The 14,794-nt window shown below is 32.5% G+C and overlaps 1 protein-coding gene across 1 annotated transcript; it reads left to right on the top strand.

Moving 5' to 3' along the window:
- Positions 1-6,644: 6,644 nt before the first annotated feature.
- On the top strand, positions 6,645-14,571 carry LOC125845638 (agamous-like MADS-box protein AGL62). The gene is made up of 2 exons (XM_049525189.1): positions 6,645-7,148; positions 14,374-14,571. The coding sequence occupies exons 1-2, from the start codon at positions 6,645-6,647 to the stop codon at positions 14,569-14,571; spliced, it is 702 nt and encodes a 233-aa protein (XP_049381146.1).
- The last annotated feature ends 223 nt before the right edge of the window (positions 14,572-14,794 follow it).

The following is a 14,794-nucleotide window of genomic DNA, read 5'->3' as shown; positions in this document are numbered from 1 at the left end:
TCAGTACTCAAGTCATTTAAAACAAGTTTTAAAATAATTTGTAAGCCTTCTTAAAATGACTCGAAGAACTCTCAAGACTTGACACTTAGCTCTACCTTGAATTTGAATTTATGGATTCAAGGTTATGATTCATGTTCATGAATGATTTCTAGATGTTTAGAAGTAGTTTAGACTAGTTAGAATCAATAGGGAGTTAAGGTATACATTAGGAGAACTTAGACGGGTAAAACGATGGATAAATAGTGGGGGCGGGCGACCCTGGCGCATTGCTGGCGCGGGGTGCCAGTCCCTAAAGTTTTGAGACCCATTTCAGGCGCACTGCTGGGGTGCTGCCCCAGCCCCTTTGGCGAATCTGGGGCGCGCCGCCCCATCCCCTCCCTAGTAATTCCGACAAATTTTTCTACCTGTTTTCTGACCTTAATTCAACTAGAATCTAATGGTTTCTTCCCCAATCACTTAGAATCAAGTACTCAACGTATGTACATGATAATCTACTCGAAACAACCCTCAAAAGACTAAAACTTATCTCAAGAACTCATCGAAATCCCAACAATCAAGATTATGAAAGGTATTCTAAGAAAACTCAACAAGAACTCAAATTCTTCAACTTTAAGAATGAATTTGCGTTGAAAATAACATGATTGGCATGTGGGTGAACGAGCCCAACACTATGAGAACTCACATACCTCTTAGGGATCAAATCCTTGGCGAAAATCCACAAGAAAACCTCAAGAACTTGACAAACGCTTGAATCTTCTCCTCTTTTCTTTTCTTGAAATCTCTTCTAAAATCCTAAGCGTATTTTGATTTGGGAAAACTGAACCAAATCAGTTTAGACCCCTAATTAATTACTAAAAATGCTTAAATCTTAAAGGGTAAGAAAAAGACCAAAATACCCCTCATATTTTCGGGTAACTTTACTTAATTGAACAGCCTGACTTCAAACAGTTATATCTCACTCATATGAGATAAAAAATTAGCGAACTCGGTGGTTTTGGAAAGAGGATTCCAAGACCTTTCATTTGATATCTTATGGGATACCTAACTCATTCTGTACAGAAAGTTATGGTCGTTTGAAGTTGACCCAAAACTCATAACTTAGGCCTAGCTTGAAAATTTTCAGATTTGGCTATTTCCAATTTAGTTCTTTCAATTTTTAGCTCTTTCAAAAATCCAGGTGTTACAACCCTTTTCAAGCGTAATCTAGAATAAGCATGGCCTTGAGCCAAATTTGTTGTAGTGATTTTTCGATGTGTAAAGTTTTGTGTATATATTTCTTTTACACGTAGAAATCATTGATGAAAGAAAATTGTTATGAAAGTAATATAAATTATTCAACATATAGATATCTACAGATAAAAAGAAGAAGCCTCACTGAAAAAAGTTAGTAACCTACACAAATAAATGACAAAAATAATAATGAAAAAGGGGTACAGATGAGTTTCACTAAAGTGATTTCAAGTCGCAAAGTTAGATAGATGACGTTACGAGAATGAAGTACATACAATCCTTGAAATTTATACTCTTTTGGATGGTTATTATATATTATTTCATAATGCATCATATTATGTTCAAACATCAGATGGTTGGATGCTTAAAAAAAAGAGAAAAATTTGTTGTATCATAGTAAGAATTTAAAATGAATTATAAAGTCCTCGAGATTATTCTAAAATTGTAGATACAAGTTAAATTGCATTAGGATTTTCTATTATGATATTTTTTCACTTGTCATAAGTTACAAGTATATTTTACGAGTTTAGAAACGCTCTAGAACACACACAACTAACTTAAAATTTTAAATAGAGGTGCTTAATTTGTTTTTTTTGTTAAATATGAGTTAGACAGTAAGTATTTTCATAGTGTTAATAATAGTGGAATGTTTTTATTAAGCATGCCTTTATTAGGAAATCTTCTATATCTATATAATAGGAGAGGTGATAGCGCTTACGTGTTAGCGCCAAAATTAATCTCTACTTTTTATTTTTTAAATATCAGTTAATTAATTATTAATTGAAAATATTAAAAAATTGAAAGTAAGAAACTGTTTTTTCTTAAAAGTAAACGAATTTGGAGGAAAAAACGTATGTGGATGTGATCAGTTTTTATTAAATTTGAATTTTAAATAAATTAAAACAAAACCCCATATATATATATATATATATATCACGTTTTACTCCTTTTTAATAGCAACAAAATATCAATTTTTAAAAATATTTATCGTTAAAGCAGTTTAAAAATTCTCCTTTCATAATTAAAAATAATGTTTAAAATTAATGTTCCTAAATCATCTCTCAACTAAAAAAAACAATTAAAAAAACTCTACTAACTCATAAACACAACCTACACACGTTTAAAAAAAAGCCTACTCACGTTTTTTTTTAAATTATTAAAGGATTAAGATTTAAAATTTAAATTAAATAATAAACTGTTTTAGAGATAATAGTTACAGTTCTGGAAATAGTTTTAACTTCCTCACTTTTTTGTAGGAGTTTAAACTTCAAAGTTATCTATAAAGAGTTTTTCTAATCAAATATAATTTCCTTTATATCTCATATGGCATGCTAATATTCAAAATTTTCAAAATGCAGTAAAGAGATGAATAGTGAAACTCCATGAATTTTACTTGATTATGTTCCAGATGGGTAGCAAATAATTATGGTCAGTTATTTTTTATAATTATATTTGTAATTCAGGTTAGTTCTTCTATCGATTGGTAAATATTTTTCTTCCTTATCGTTTTTTTAATTTATAAATTATAAAAGTTTATAAAGTAAACCATTGTGATCAAACTTCGCATAATGTTTGAAATTAGATTTCAAAATTCATTATATCAACAAAAAATTATCACTACACACTTTCCTTAATTGTTCTATTAAATCTTCTGGCTTCATATTTCAATTTTGCAGATTTAAAGTAATTAAAAAACTTGTTTTAGAATGACTAAAGACTTATTAGAGATTCGACATATTTGATACATCTCACGTGGACTCTTATTTTCAGATATGCCATTTGACATCCATGTTGTTGTTGATATATCTGGCTCCTTCTTGGAACATTTAATTTTGCACAATTAATTTCTTTAAACTATTTTATTTCATTTCAAATTTGATTATGCTGAAAATTCCGTGTTGATAGGTTAACAAAATTCATTATATCGACAAAAAATTATCACTACATATTTTCCTTAATTGTTCTATTAAATCTTCTGACTTTATATTTCAATTTTGCAGGTTTAAAGTAACTGAAAAACTTGCTTTAGAATGACTAAAAGCTTAATAGAGATTTACACGCATATTTGGTACGATCTCACTTGAACTCTTATTTTTAGATATGTCATTTGACATCCATGTTGTTGTTGATATATCTTGCTCCTTCTTGGAACGTTTAGTTTTGCACAATTAATTCCTTTAAGTTATTTTCTTTCATTTCAACTTGATTATGTTGAAAATTCTGTGTTGATAGGTTAACAAAATTCATTATATCAACACAAAATTATCACTACATATTTTATTGAATTGTTCTATTTAATCTTCTGACTTCAGATTTCAATTATGCAGGTTTAACTTTATTAGAATTTGGATTTGCAATGAAGCTATGAGTATCGCCATCGGTTTCAGCTGCATTCGATTTTAGAAATTATTATACTATTTAATTGATAGTTTAATTATGTGTATCTTTTTTTTTTTTACACTTTTATAATTGAATTAGCAAAAATAATTTACATTCTGAAAATGAATTAACAAAAGTAAAAAAAAAGAATGAAAAAGTAAATAATTCCAACAAAAAAACATAGAGATAAGACTATTTGAATTTAAAACTAAAAACATTTTAAACTCTGTTAAAGCAAGAAATTTATAACGTATACCTATATAATTGAAGTCTTGAATCATATTTAAAATATTCACCCACTAAAAACAAAAATAAAAATAAATTAATTTTTTTAATCACAATTAGAATTTATACAAGCAATTTTAAAACTTTCGATTACATTCCAATTTTGCACAAACTCTAAAAACTAAGGAGAGAGGTGATAGCGACACGTGTCAGTGCCACAAAACGATAATTCTTATTAATTAAAATTAATTATTTGTGATTTGCAATTATATTAAATTTTTCAAATTGTTAACTAAAAATTTAAAATTTAAATTTTATTGAATAATAAATAATATTAAAAATATTGAATGATTTATAATTTTAAAAACTCTAAATTCTTTATTTAAATAAACGAGAAGCAACACAATTAAATAATTTTTATTTATTTAAAAATTTTGAATTCTTTATATATAGTGTCACATGTCAGCATACCAAAAAATTCTTGAATTTTCATTTCAAGAAACAAAATGACTAAATATTAGGAATCTGTATTTTGAAGAGGAAAGGAAAGGTCATATGTCAGCATCAAAATAGGGGCATTTTCTTTCTGATATTTATCTTCAAATAAATAACCTCATGTAGAAATCAGTCAATTTTTAAATTTTGTGCTAAAGATAATTGTTTGCAACTGTCATCGCTAGCTGAAGTAGTTTATCCATATATTACTTTACTCTTCCTAGAAATTTGCTTAAGCACACACTAGTGCATGACTAAGAAAACAAAAAATTACAACTCATTATGTTATTATCTCAAATAATTATAAAAACAAAGATGAATTTTTTTTAATTGTGAAACGTGCAATACATAAGTACAACTATTTGATTATGAACAACACACATTTTTTAAATAAATATATTTATATTAATTATGACTTAATATATAAACTTACATAAATAAAATAGTGAATAATAAATAAAAATCTCTCTTTCTATATAGATAATGACCCCTTTTTAAAAGTGCAGTTATAACTTGATGTAACAATTTATAAGTTTTGAAACGTACTAGATTACAAATATTTACACATCTTACTCTTTATTGATTGATTCTCCAATAACTTTAAAAAAAAATTATTTTGTCAACGCTATTCTTTGATGCGTATTAATTTGTTGAGTTTTAACAAATACAACACAAGGAGCATAAGTTAATTTCACAAAATCTTACAAAATTGTTCCACAAAAAAATACTCATTATTTTAGTCATATCCTTAATATAGTATATACAAAATTTTAGAGTTCTTTCATTTCATATACCAGTACATATTATTTTTCATAAAAATATTACTTCTGACCTTAAATATTATTTTTCATAAAAATATTGCTTCTGACTTTAAATAAATAATTATTATTATATATATAACAGATTTAAAATTGTATATTTTTGTCATTCAATTTTTAAAATTTAAAAGTAACTTCTTGTATTTGAACTTTGAAGTATCCCACACCTTTGCTCAAGTTCCCCACAACTATTTATTTTCCTATTGTATTTTAAAAAATTTATGATGAATTGAAAAGTATGGTATATAAATCCTAATGAAATGGAGAAATGTGTAACTGTTAAAACAAATTTATATTCAAAGAATATATTTTTATACCAAAAAGGACAATTTTATGAGAATATTTTTTTCTTTGATCTAAAACAATTAGATGACGAATTATTATATTTCTTTAAACATGATAATAGGTGGACTTTTTCTCTTAATTTGATAAGTAATGCAAATTTTATGAATACATATCTATAACTTCTCTACTTTATCCTATTAATTTAAAATAATATATTAATTATTTTTATAGAATTAGTTTAAATTTTTTAAAATCAAATCCTAAATATAATCTGTCACTATTAAATTATATGTTCTTTTCATCTCTCGAATTTTCAATTTGTATAATTATATTTGATTAAATGAAAATTATTTTATTTTGCAGGATTGAATTAGAAAGGAGTGTGCTAAAGAGGTTGCGATATGCTTGACAATAATTAAAATTTTACCTAATCGTAGAGTTATTATTTTTAATAGTAGGTTCAAATCTAATCTATGAATTTAAAATGTAATTAATTAGTATAAATATTAAGCAAGCACACAACATATATGCTATTAATCTTCGTTTTACTTAGAAAAGGAAAAATGTTTGAATAATATTTGGTGTCTTTGAGAAACATATCTTTATGTATTAGGATAATAATTTATTAGTATCAAGTGTTTATTATTTAAACAAAACATAATATATGATTACACATGTACTTATGTTACTCAAGAATAATAATATATTAATTATTTTTAAATTAAAAAATTATTATATTTTAAAATATCCGCGCAACGCGCGGATACTTATACTAGTATACATAATTGAACAAGAGAAGATTTAGAAAATATACAAACACAGTAAAAAAAATATTTACCTCAGAAATTATCATCAATTTACATATTAACTTACTAAAACATATGTTACAAAAGAATGACACAATAATTTTTTTCAATAATCCAATAACATAAATCTAACTAAAAAATATGTCGTTCGTAGTTACTATCTTTACACGTTGACTAACAATACAATGAACCAAAAAGAGAAATTTAATTAATAAGAAATGAGTTTTGTTCAAATCTACCAAATAAGGAAACATCATAAATATTTTTACTTTTTTGTCATTTGAGTTCATTTTCAACTGATACTATGATGATTTTATCGCTATAAATACATCTTTAGAATCACATTTTCTCTTAAAACAAAAGCTTAGCCATGAGAAGACCTAATAATGGCCGACGAAGAGTTAAAATGGCGAGGATGCAAAATGAAAGCAATTTACAAGTAACATTCTCAAAACGACGCGATGGAGTATTTAAAAAGGTAACTGAGCTCTCCACTTTTTGTGGTGCTGATGTTGTTGTTGTAGTTTTTTCTCCTAGCAATAAACCATATTCATGTGGACACCCTTCCGTTGAGTCTATTATGAATAGATTTTTGGGAGAAAATCCTTTGACTGATACTGATGCTCCAAACCCCATCGTTATTGCTCATCAAAATGCTAACACTGATGAGATCAATAGAAAGCTAAACAGATTGGAGATTTCATTGGTAAGAGAAAAAAAATATGGAGAAGCACTTCAAGCATCAAGGAAAGAAGCTCCAATTGAAAAACTCAGTTCCTTTGACCTTAAAAATCTGTGCAAGGCCTTGGAAGTTGCAGATGAACAAATTGAAATAGTAGTGAGCATAAAAAAGGAGTGTGGTTTTGAATCTCCATATCAAACCATTGGAAGTGCATTTGCTCCTCTAAGAGTTATAGAACATTCTTAGTCTGATTCCGATGAAGTGCCATCTGGATCCAATGAATATAATTTTCTTATTTTAATTAAAATTCAATCACTTAATTTGATACTTATATAGTTAAGTTTGTCATATTAATGCTTATGTTTGTTCTATCTTTGATTTTAATTTATTGTTCTATCTTTGATTTTAATTTATCTTTCAATATGTTTATCATGGAATGAAATGTGTTTTTATTTAGTACTTTCTTCGTTTCAATTTCTTTTCTTGTTTTTTTTGTCCTTCCAAAAAGGAATGTATTTTTTCCTTTTTGGTAACTCTTGATTTTTAATTTTCACTTTCCATGTTTAAGAACATAAGAATAAAGAGAACCTCGATGCATCACGTGTATCTATATCTATATATGATAATTAATGTTACTTTATATTGACCGGTAAAGTTGCTGACCACTTTACATGTACTTATCCATATTGGTAAATATTTAATATTTTTATTGTTAACAAAAGGCCACTAGACATACTATCTAGTGTTATATATTGATAAAACGTAAAAATCAATAAATATATCATAACACTTAAATTCAAACAAAGAATTAAAAGATCCGCCAATCTTCAAATTCTTGCATTCCTAATGTATGTAATTATGAGTTCTCAATAAAAATAGTCTTAATGTAAGAACCCTTTTGATTTGATTAGATTTCTTCCTTCTCATTGCTGTAAAATAAAGGGAATATATGTAACGACCTACTCCCATCGTTATAGAAAAGCCAACGGAGAAAAAATTTGAGCACGAAAACTTTTTGGTAGTAACTTGAGAATTCCTAACCTAGTTCAAATTTGGACGAAATTGGAGTCAGTGAGGTATAGGGAAATCTGGTAATGAATGAGAGATCTAATTATTAATTTTATCACACGAGTAGATAGCTAAGACGTTAAGGAACCCGTACGACTTTACGTAAATGAATTCGGGCGAATAAAACACCTGAAACCGACCTTAGCGTGAACGGATAGTTTCTGACTGTTATGGGTAGAAGCTGTGTTGTGAAATGGCGATTGTGTCCCGCTACGGCGGGCCAATCGCGACTTAAGTTGGAATTAAACCTAAAAAACGTCATTATTCTACAAACATCGTTCTTAAGAGCTAGGAGGCGACCCCAGGAGATTTATTGACATATTTCCACTACTTTAGGTGCAAATGGTAAGGCTCTTACTCCCCTAATCCATTTTTCGATTCGTAGAACTTAGATTCTTGGTTATTAATCATTGGGGAGGGTTTTTGGACTGAATTGGATGGTGGGAAAAAACCCTAGCAGTACCTTAGGATCATGGGTTTGGTCTTGGGTTATTGGGTTTCTTATAATCTGGGTAAATTAGACCTTAATTATTGATCCTTGCGTTATATTATTTGTTTATAGACCTAAAACAAGTGGAATGAATCCAGAAAGGAAAGAATCGAGTTTTTTAGGAGGATTAAAGTTTGGTTTCGAGGTTGGTGATGGTTTGATTTCATGTTTGTGTGATGTATGTTAGTATTTGCTTCATTGTAATACATGTGTGTATGCGAATGTTGTATTATTGATTACATCTAATGAAAATAAGTATGAATGCATGATTGTAAGCCATGAATCAACACTTGATTGTATGATTATGAGAATGTACATTGTGATTGTGGCATGTTGAATGAATCGAGTGTCATGTTCCGACACATTAACTGGGATTGGATGTTACGTACTGATATACATATTGGAACAGGTGTCACGTTCGACACACTAACTTGGATCGGGTGTCACGATCTGGCAAACTAACAGTTTGGGTATGGGTTCCATGAGAGGACCATTAACTTGTCATGTATGTGCATTATTAAGAATGTGGAATGGTAATATGCTCATAAAAAGATTACTGATATTGTATATGATCGGTATATGGAATAGCCGCGTGATCCTACCAGTACATTGTGGTTGTGTACTGATACTGCACTTGCTCTTTCTTTGTTGAGTACATGGCATCTTCAGACGACTACTAACAGACCTCATTTAGGAGATCACTGAGCAAGATCGGATTCAAGGGTCAGCAAGTCCTTTCAGGCTGCTATGGCGTAACACCCCAGAAAAATGGTAGGTTAACCTAGAGCCTAAGCGTGAGGTTTTGAGTAACTTTCCAGAGATGTTTAGACTCAACTAGGATAAAAAGGGAAGAGGTTAGCATCTAGGATGAAGTCAAGGACCTCAATCTACATATGAAAAATGAAGAAAAATAATACCTACCTTTGGTCTATTTGGCGATGGGAAGTAGCATCGCCCATGTGCCTTGGTAATGTGCCAAATGGGCTCTCCTCACCTAATGGACAGCCCTCACTCTTCCTAGGTTCTGGAAAATTGGGCGAGAGAGGTCATGGGTCGCCAATGGGATTGAAGAATCACCCATTGACCCTCCCAATTGCCTAGTGAGCTGCTCATTTAGGGAGCTTACTGGAATTTTGGGCGAGCCAAGGGTTCATTACGCGAGTTGCCTAGTGCCCTTGGCAAGCCAATGGTGCTAAAGGGCGAGCTCCAGTGTGGGAAAAGTATGTTTTTGAAGTTTAAGTAAGGGTCTTTTAGTAATCTTTCCAAAATTTGAACTAGCACTTTCCCACTCTTTTCCTAACAAATATATATACTTTTTAAAGTCAAAATTCTTCCTTTTTAGTTACTCCCAATTAATATAGGAAGAAACCCAAGAACATCATCATTCTCTCTAGAAGATCCTCCATTGAAGAACACCAAGAACTTGAATATTAGGGCTCAAAAATCCATCTTCTCAACTCCAATTCGTGGGCAAAGCTTCAATTAAGGTATGAGGACCTTGATTCATGGAACAATTTTCTCCATGAAGCCCTTCAACTCTTGATTTTGAAATTGGTAACTTGTTCAAAAACTAGGGTTTTCATTCTAAATATGGGTTCTTCCTAAAAATGATTTTATTATGTTAATTGCATTATATTATGGATGATTTGATGTTTTATGGTGATTTTCATTATAAAATTTCCCTTGAACCCATGAACACCCCCATGACCCCAATTTCAAGTATTGTGATGGGTGTATTTATGCAAGATGATTACTATGAATTGTTTCTATGATAATTTAGTTATTGAGTCTTGTGTAATTCATGCCTATTGTTGTCACACCCTGAGCTACCCCGAGACGCGGACACGGGACCTAAGACCACAAGTGATCCCAAGCTAACCCTGCTGGCATAATCATGAGCATACTAAAGATAATAAACTGATGCAGAAGCTAAATCATAAATAAAATGAAAAGATGGGGAATACCCATATACTATAACTGAGATAAATGATAACTGATGAGTTTAATACAAGGAAGATATTAACTCAATACTAAGCTGAATCTAACTATGTCTGAAATAAGCCTCTAAACTAACTAGAAGTGCTGGGACATGCCCCAGCTAAGTCTAGAAAATCTGAAACTAAAAGACTGAAAGCTAAAAGATGACATGACTATTGTCCTCGAAGAATGAGGACTCACCACTAATGCTGCGGAATTGGAGATCGGGAACCGATCTAAGCATGATCTGGATGCTGAGAACCTGAACCTATATCACGAGAAGATGTAGCGCACGTATGTGTCAGTACTTGAAAGGTACTGAGCATCCAGGATAGAGTAAAGCTGAAATAACATATAACTGAACAAAGCAATAAAGTAATGAAATAATCTGAATATGATATAGATACTGAAAATACTGAATACTGAGCTAACTGATGCAATGACCAAATTTATAACATACTGAGACTGGATACTGAGTGTACAAAAATATGGTCAATGCAATAGAGTCTGACTGAACTGTGGGAGCTACTAATAACCGACATAAAACCACATGAGCTAAATGTGGAGTCCGATGTATACGCCCCATCGAGAGGACCCAATATACCCTGCCAGAGGTATAGAGGCATGTTGGCGTGATCACTAAACTGATGTTGCCCACAGATGGGACTTACACCTACGTGGCTCATAATTCTGGGACTATATGGGTACGCTGAACCCCAGTCCAACTCGATATTATGCTACTCCCAATAGATTAAGTGATTAACACATTATGACTGAATTTATGTAAGTTACTGGATAGCTCGAACTGAACATGCAAACTGAGAATGCAACAATTAATCTGATAATGATGCATTAATAACTGAGGCATGTATAACTGAATAAATGAGATATCTGACCTAGCATGTGTAATTCAAGAACTAAAGAAATACATAGCTAGGGTTCTGAAATTCATGCAATAAATTGAGAAATAACTTGATAATCTGATTTGGAACATGTTAATAACTAATTCATGATGATCTACTGTAATTCTAGAAACCCTAGGTCTATTCATAATAAGGGAATCAAGAAACTGACTGAATTCTAGGGACCTAATGGGTGAAAGGAACCCACTAGTGAAATCCCACATACCTGGTGACGAATTCCACGAAGAAGTCTTTCGATTTCGGGGCAAGAACTGATGGAACCTTGTTGTGTTCTTGAACTAGGGTTCTTGACCTTTTTCTCTTCTCTTGCTTCTAATTTTCTAAGTTTTGATTAATGATTTGACTTGGATAAGTTCTAGTTATGTTTCTAGGCTTAAACTAACTAAACCCTCATGATTTAGGGTCTAAACGACGTACCTTAGGGGTTAAATAAACTAGGAAAAGACCAAAAGACCCCTGACTTAACTGCTATCGGAGTGACCGACGGATGAGACTGACGGGCCGTAGGTCAATCGACGGTCTGTCGATTGGAGTCGGCGGTCGAGTCTGCCCGACAAGGCTTCACTAAAATGAGCATAACTTTTTACTCGGAGGTCGGATTTTAGCAAACTTGGTGGTGTTGGAAAGAGGATTCAATTGTATATCATATCACAATGGGACACATATTTCTTTCTGTGCTAAAAGTTATGACCATCTGAAGCTGACCCAATCACAATTTTCATCTAACTGGCTGCTACCCTCACCTATGGTCAGACCTACAGACCGTGCATTGAATGACGGTCCGTGCTGGTCAACCGTCAATCGGGACTGAAGCTGGGCTTTAGGGGAATTGATCCACGGACACGAACCACGGTCTGTGACCTGACCTACGGACCGTAGGTCCGGCCGTGGGTCAACACTTAGCCGAATTTCTAGTTGAGTTCTGGGGGAGTTTGCTGACACGAACCACGGACCTGCAGGACGGACCGTGGGTCCTCCTACGGTCCGTGGATGGTGCCCGTGAGTGCCACCCGCAACACAAGAAATCTTCAATCTGGTCTATTTTCGGATACGGGGTGTTACAGTTGTAGTATCTTTAGGTGTAATTGGGAGACGTTATTCATGACCTTGAGAAAAAAGGTAAATTGCTAGGGTTTGTACGTATGGATGCAAGATGAGTATAAACTATTGATTCATTTAGAAAGTAAATCTCCTATGACTAATGTGTAAAGTATGGTATTGTTGAAAGGTTGTTCTTCCCTTACCCTTATACTTGTTGATGCATGAATAGTCTAGGATGATGATGATGTATTGTGTTGATTGAAAGTCTATTTCTCATGAAAACACTATCAATGTAATGTGAAAGTTCTAAGGTTGAAAGTACATTATCTTCTTTAATGAACTATGAGCTATTATGATGAATTGTATGAATGAAGAGTAGAGCACTCCTTCACACATGTAAATGCAATTTAAGGCTAATTATGTATAATTTGGGAAGTAATGCTTAGCACCGAGTGGATATGGATAATGTGGTAAATGCCCTTCTTCTAATGCAATAGGTTGGGTCATCCAAGTGAACTCATGAGATGGAAACTCCTCCGCCAATGCAATAGGTCGGGTTTGTAGAAGCAATCTCCATGTCCCATAACTAAGTGCCAACATAGGAATTTAGCTAGTGGATCCACCTTGAGGCTAAACATGTTAGTTCTACCTTAGGTAAGTAGGACACCTTCTTTCGGTGTGGGGTTACACGACACCGGATTCCATGTAGCTCACATGGTCTATGTTGGTTATGGATATTCTTCCCTATATGACTAGATAATGAATGAGAGATGAACTAAACTATGACTTCTTGGTGAGTTTACTTAATAGGAGTGAGGGTATGAGACTTCACTTCCACATTGAACAAGTGGACTTAGTGGGATGATTATGGGATGGTTCTTTTATGTTATGATGAGATATGAATGTATGCATGTATGTTGAGTGGATAGTTGATATGCATGACTTTTTTTATGTTCAAGTAATGTACACTACTATTTCTTTAATTGTGATTAATGATTATAATGAGGTCTAAAAATGATGTGTATGACCAAAGTAGCTTCAAGGGGGTGCTTAGTAAGGTTGGTATTATGGGATGTCAACCATACATTGCACAAGTGTTCCTTAGGGGTTACTAAGGTGATGAATTTAACATGTAATGAGCATAAAGGTGATTTTGGCTTGTCCTTGACATTGAAGATGTATGTTGGTTTCTAAACTTCATAAATGCATTCTTTAGAAATAAAATGTCCTTTTTATCATATTTCAAGGATTTTATGCATGTGTCTATACTTAGTACATATTATGTGTTAACCCCTTCTTCCTTTTAGGTTCCGGCTAGGTGACTTTCACTCTGCTTTGAAGAAGACTTGGATTGCTTATCTCCAAGTTGTGGTGAGTCCTCAAGTTCGAGGACAGGATTTCCTATTTCTTAGTTTCATTTTGTATATTGTATATTGAGACCTTTATTGATGTAGAGGGCTAAGTCCCAAAACTTCGTATTCCTATGTTTTAGATGGTAAATGATACATAGTCTAGATTTCCTATTAATATCTTTTATGAAAAGTGAAGTTGGACTTCGATTGGAAAGTTTAAAATTTTTCCGCATTATTTCTATGTCTTATGTAATGATGATGCTAGAGGCTTTTATGAGACCCCTTCGGGGTCGAGTATGCCGTGTTACGTCCAGGGACTAGCCTTGGGTCGTGACAAACTTGGTATCAAATCATAAGATTTTGGGAATAATATTTAGGTTGATGTCTTATGAAAGCATAAGGTTTTGGGAATAATATTTAGGTTGATGTCTCATGAACCACGTCTAGTAGAATCTTGTTCATGAGTGTGAAGCGCGCCACACTTATGAATAAGAGGCTACAAGATGATTAGGAACCTTCACTTCTTTCATTACTCTTTAGTCGTGCTTTGGAGTGCTAACTCTATAAAGTCCTTTCTCCTGACCCTTTTCTTGTGGTTATAGGCAATGAATACAAGAAGGGCTAATGCAAGAAGGGCACAAGAGGAGAATGTAAATGAGGAGGTTCCCCCTCAAGCTCCTCAAGACCCTCAAGATCCTAATGATGAAGGGGTCATGACTAATGTGGAGATAAGGGTGGCTTTTCAAACTTTGACCCAACTCATGACTGTTCAAACTCAACCCATCACTACTCAAGCCTAAGCCATAACGACCCAAGCTAACCGATGAGTTAGGCCCCGGGTAGAGCCCAATGTGAGTACCATGGCCTCACGTTTGAGAGATTTCACTAGGATGAACTCTCCTATCTTCTTGGGTTCCAAAATGAATGAAGACCCACAAGAGTTTTTGGAGGAGGTCTACAAGATAGTGGAGGTTATGGAGGTCACTTCAATTGAGAAAGTCGAGTTAGCTGGGTATCAATTGA

The sequence above is a fragment of the Solanum stenotomum genome, chromosome 11, assembly GCF_019186545.1.
Source record: "Solanum stenotomum isolate F172 chromosome 11, ASM1918654v1, whole genome shotgun sequence".
Lineage (NCBI taxonomy): Eukaryota > Viridiplantae > Streptophyta > Magnoliopsida > Solanales > Solanaceae > Solanum > Solanum stenotomum.
The sequence above is the reverse complement of the archived record's forward strand: the minus strand, read 5'-3'. Positions and strand labels throughout refer to the sequence as shown.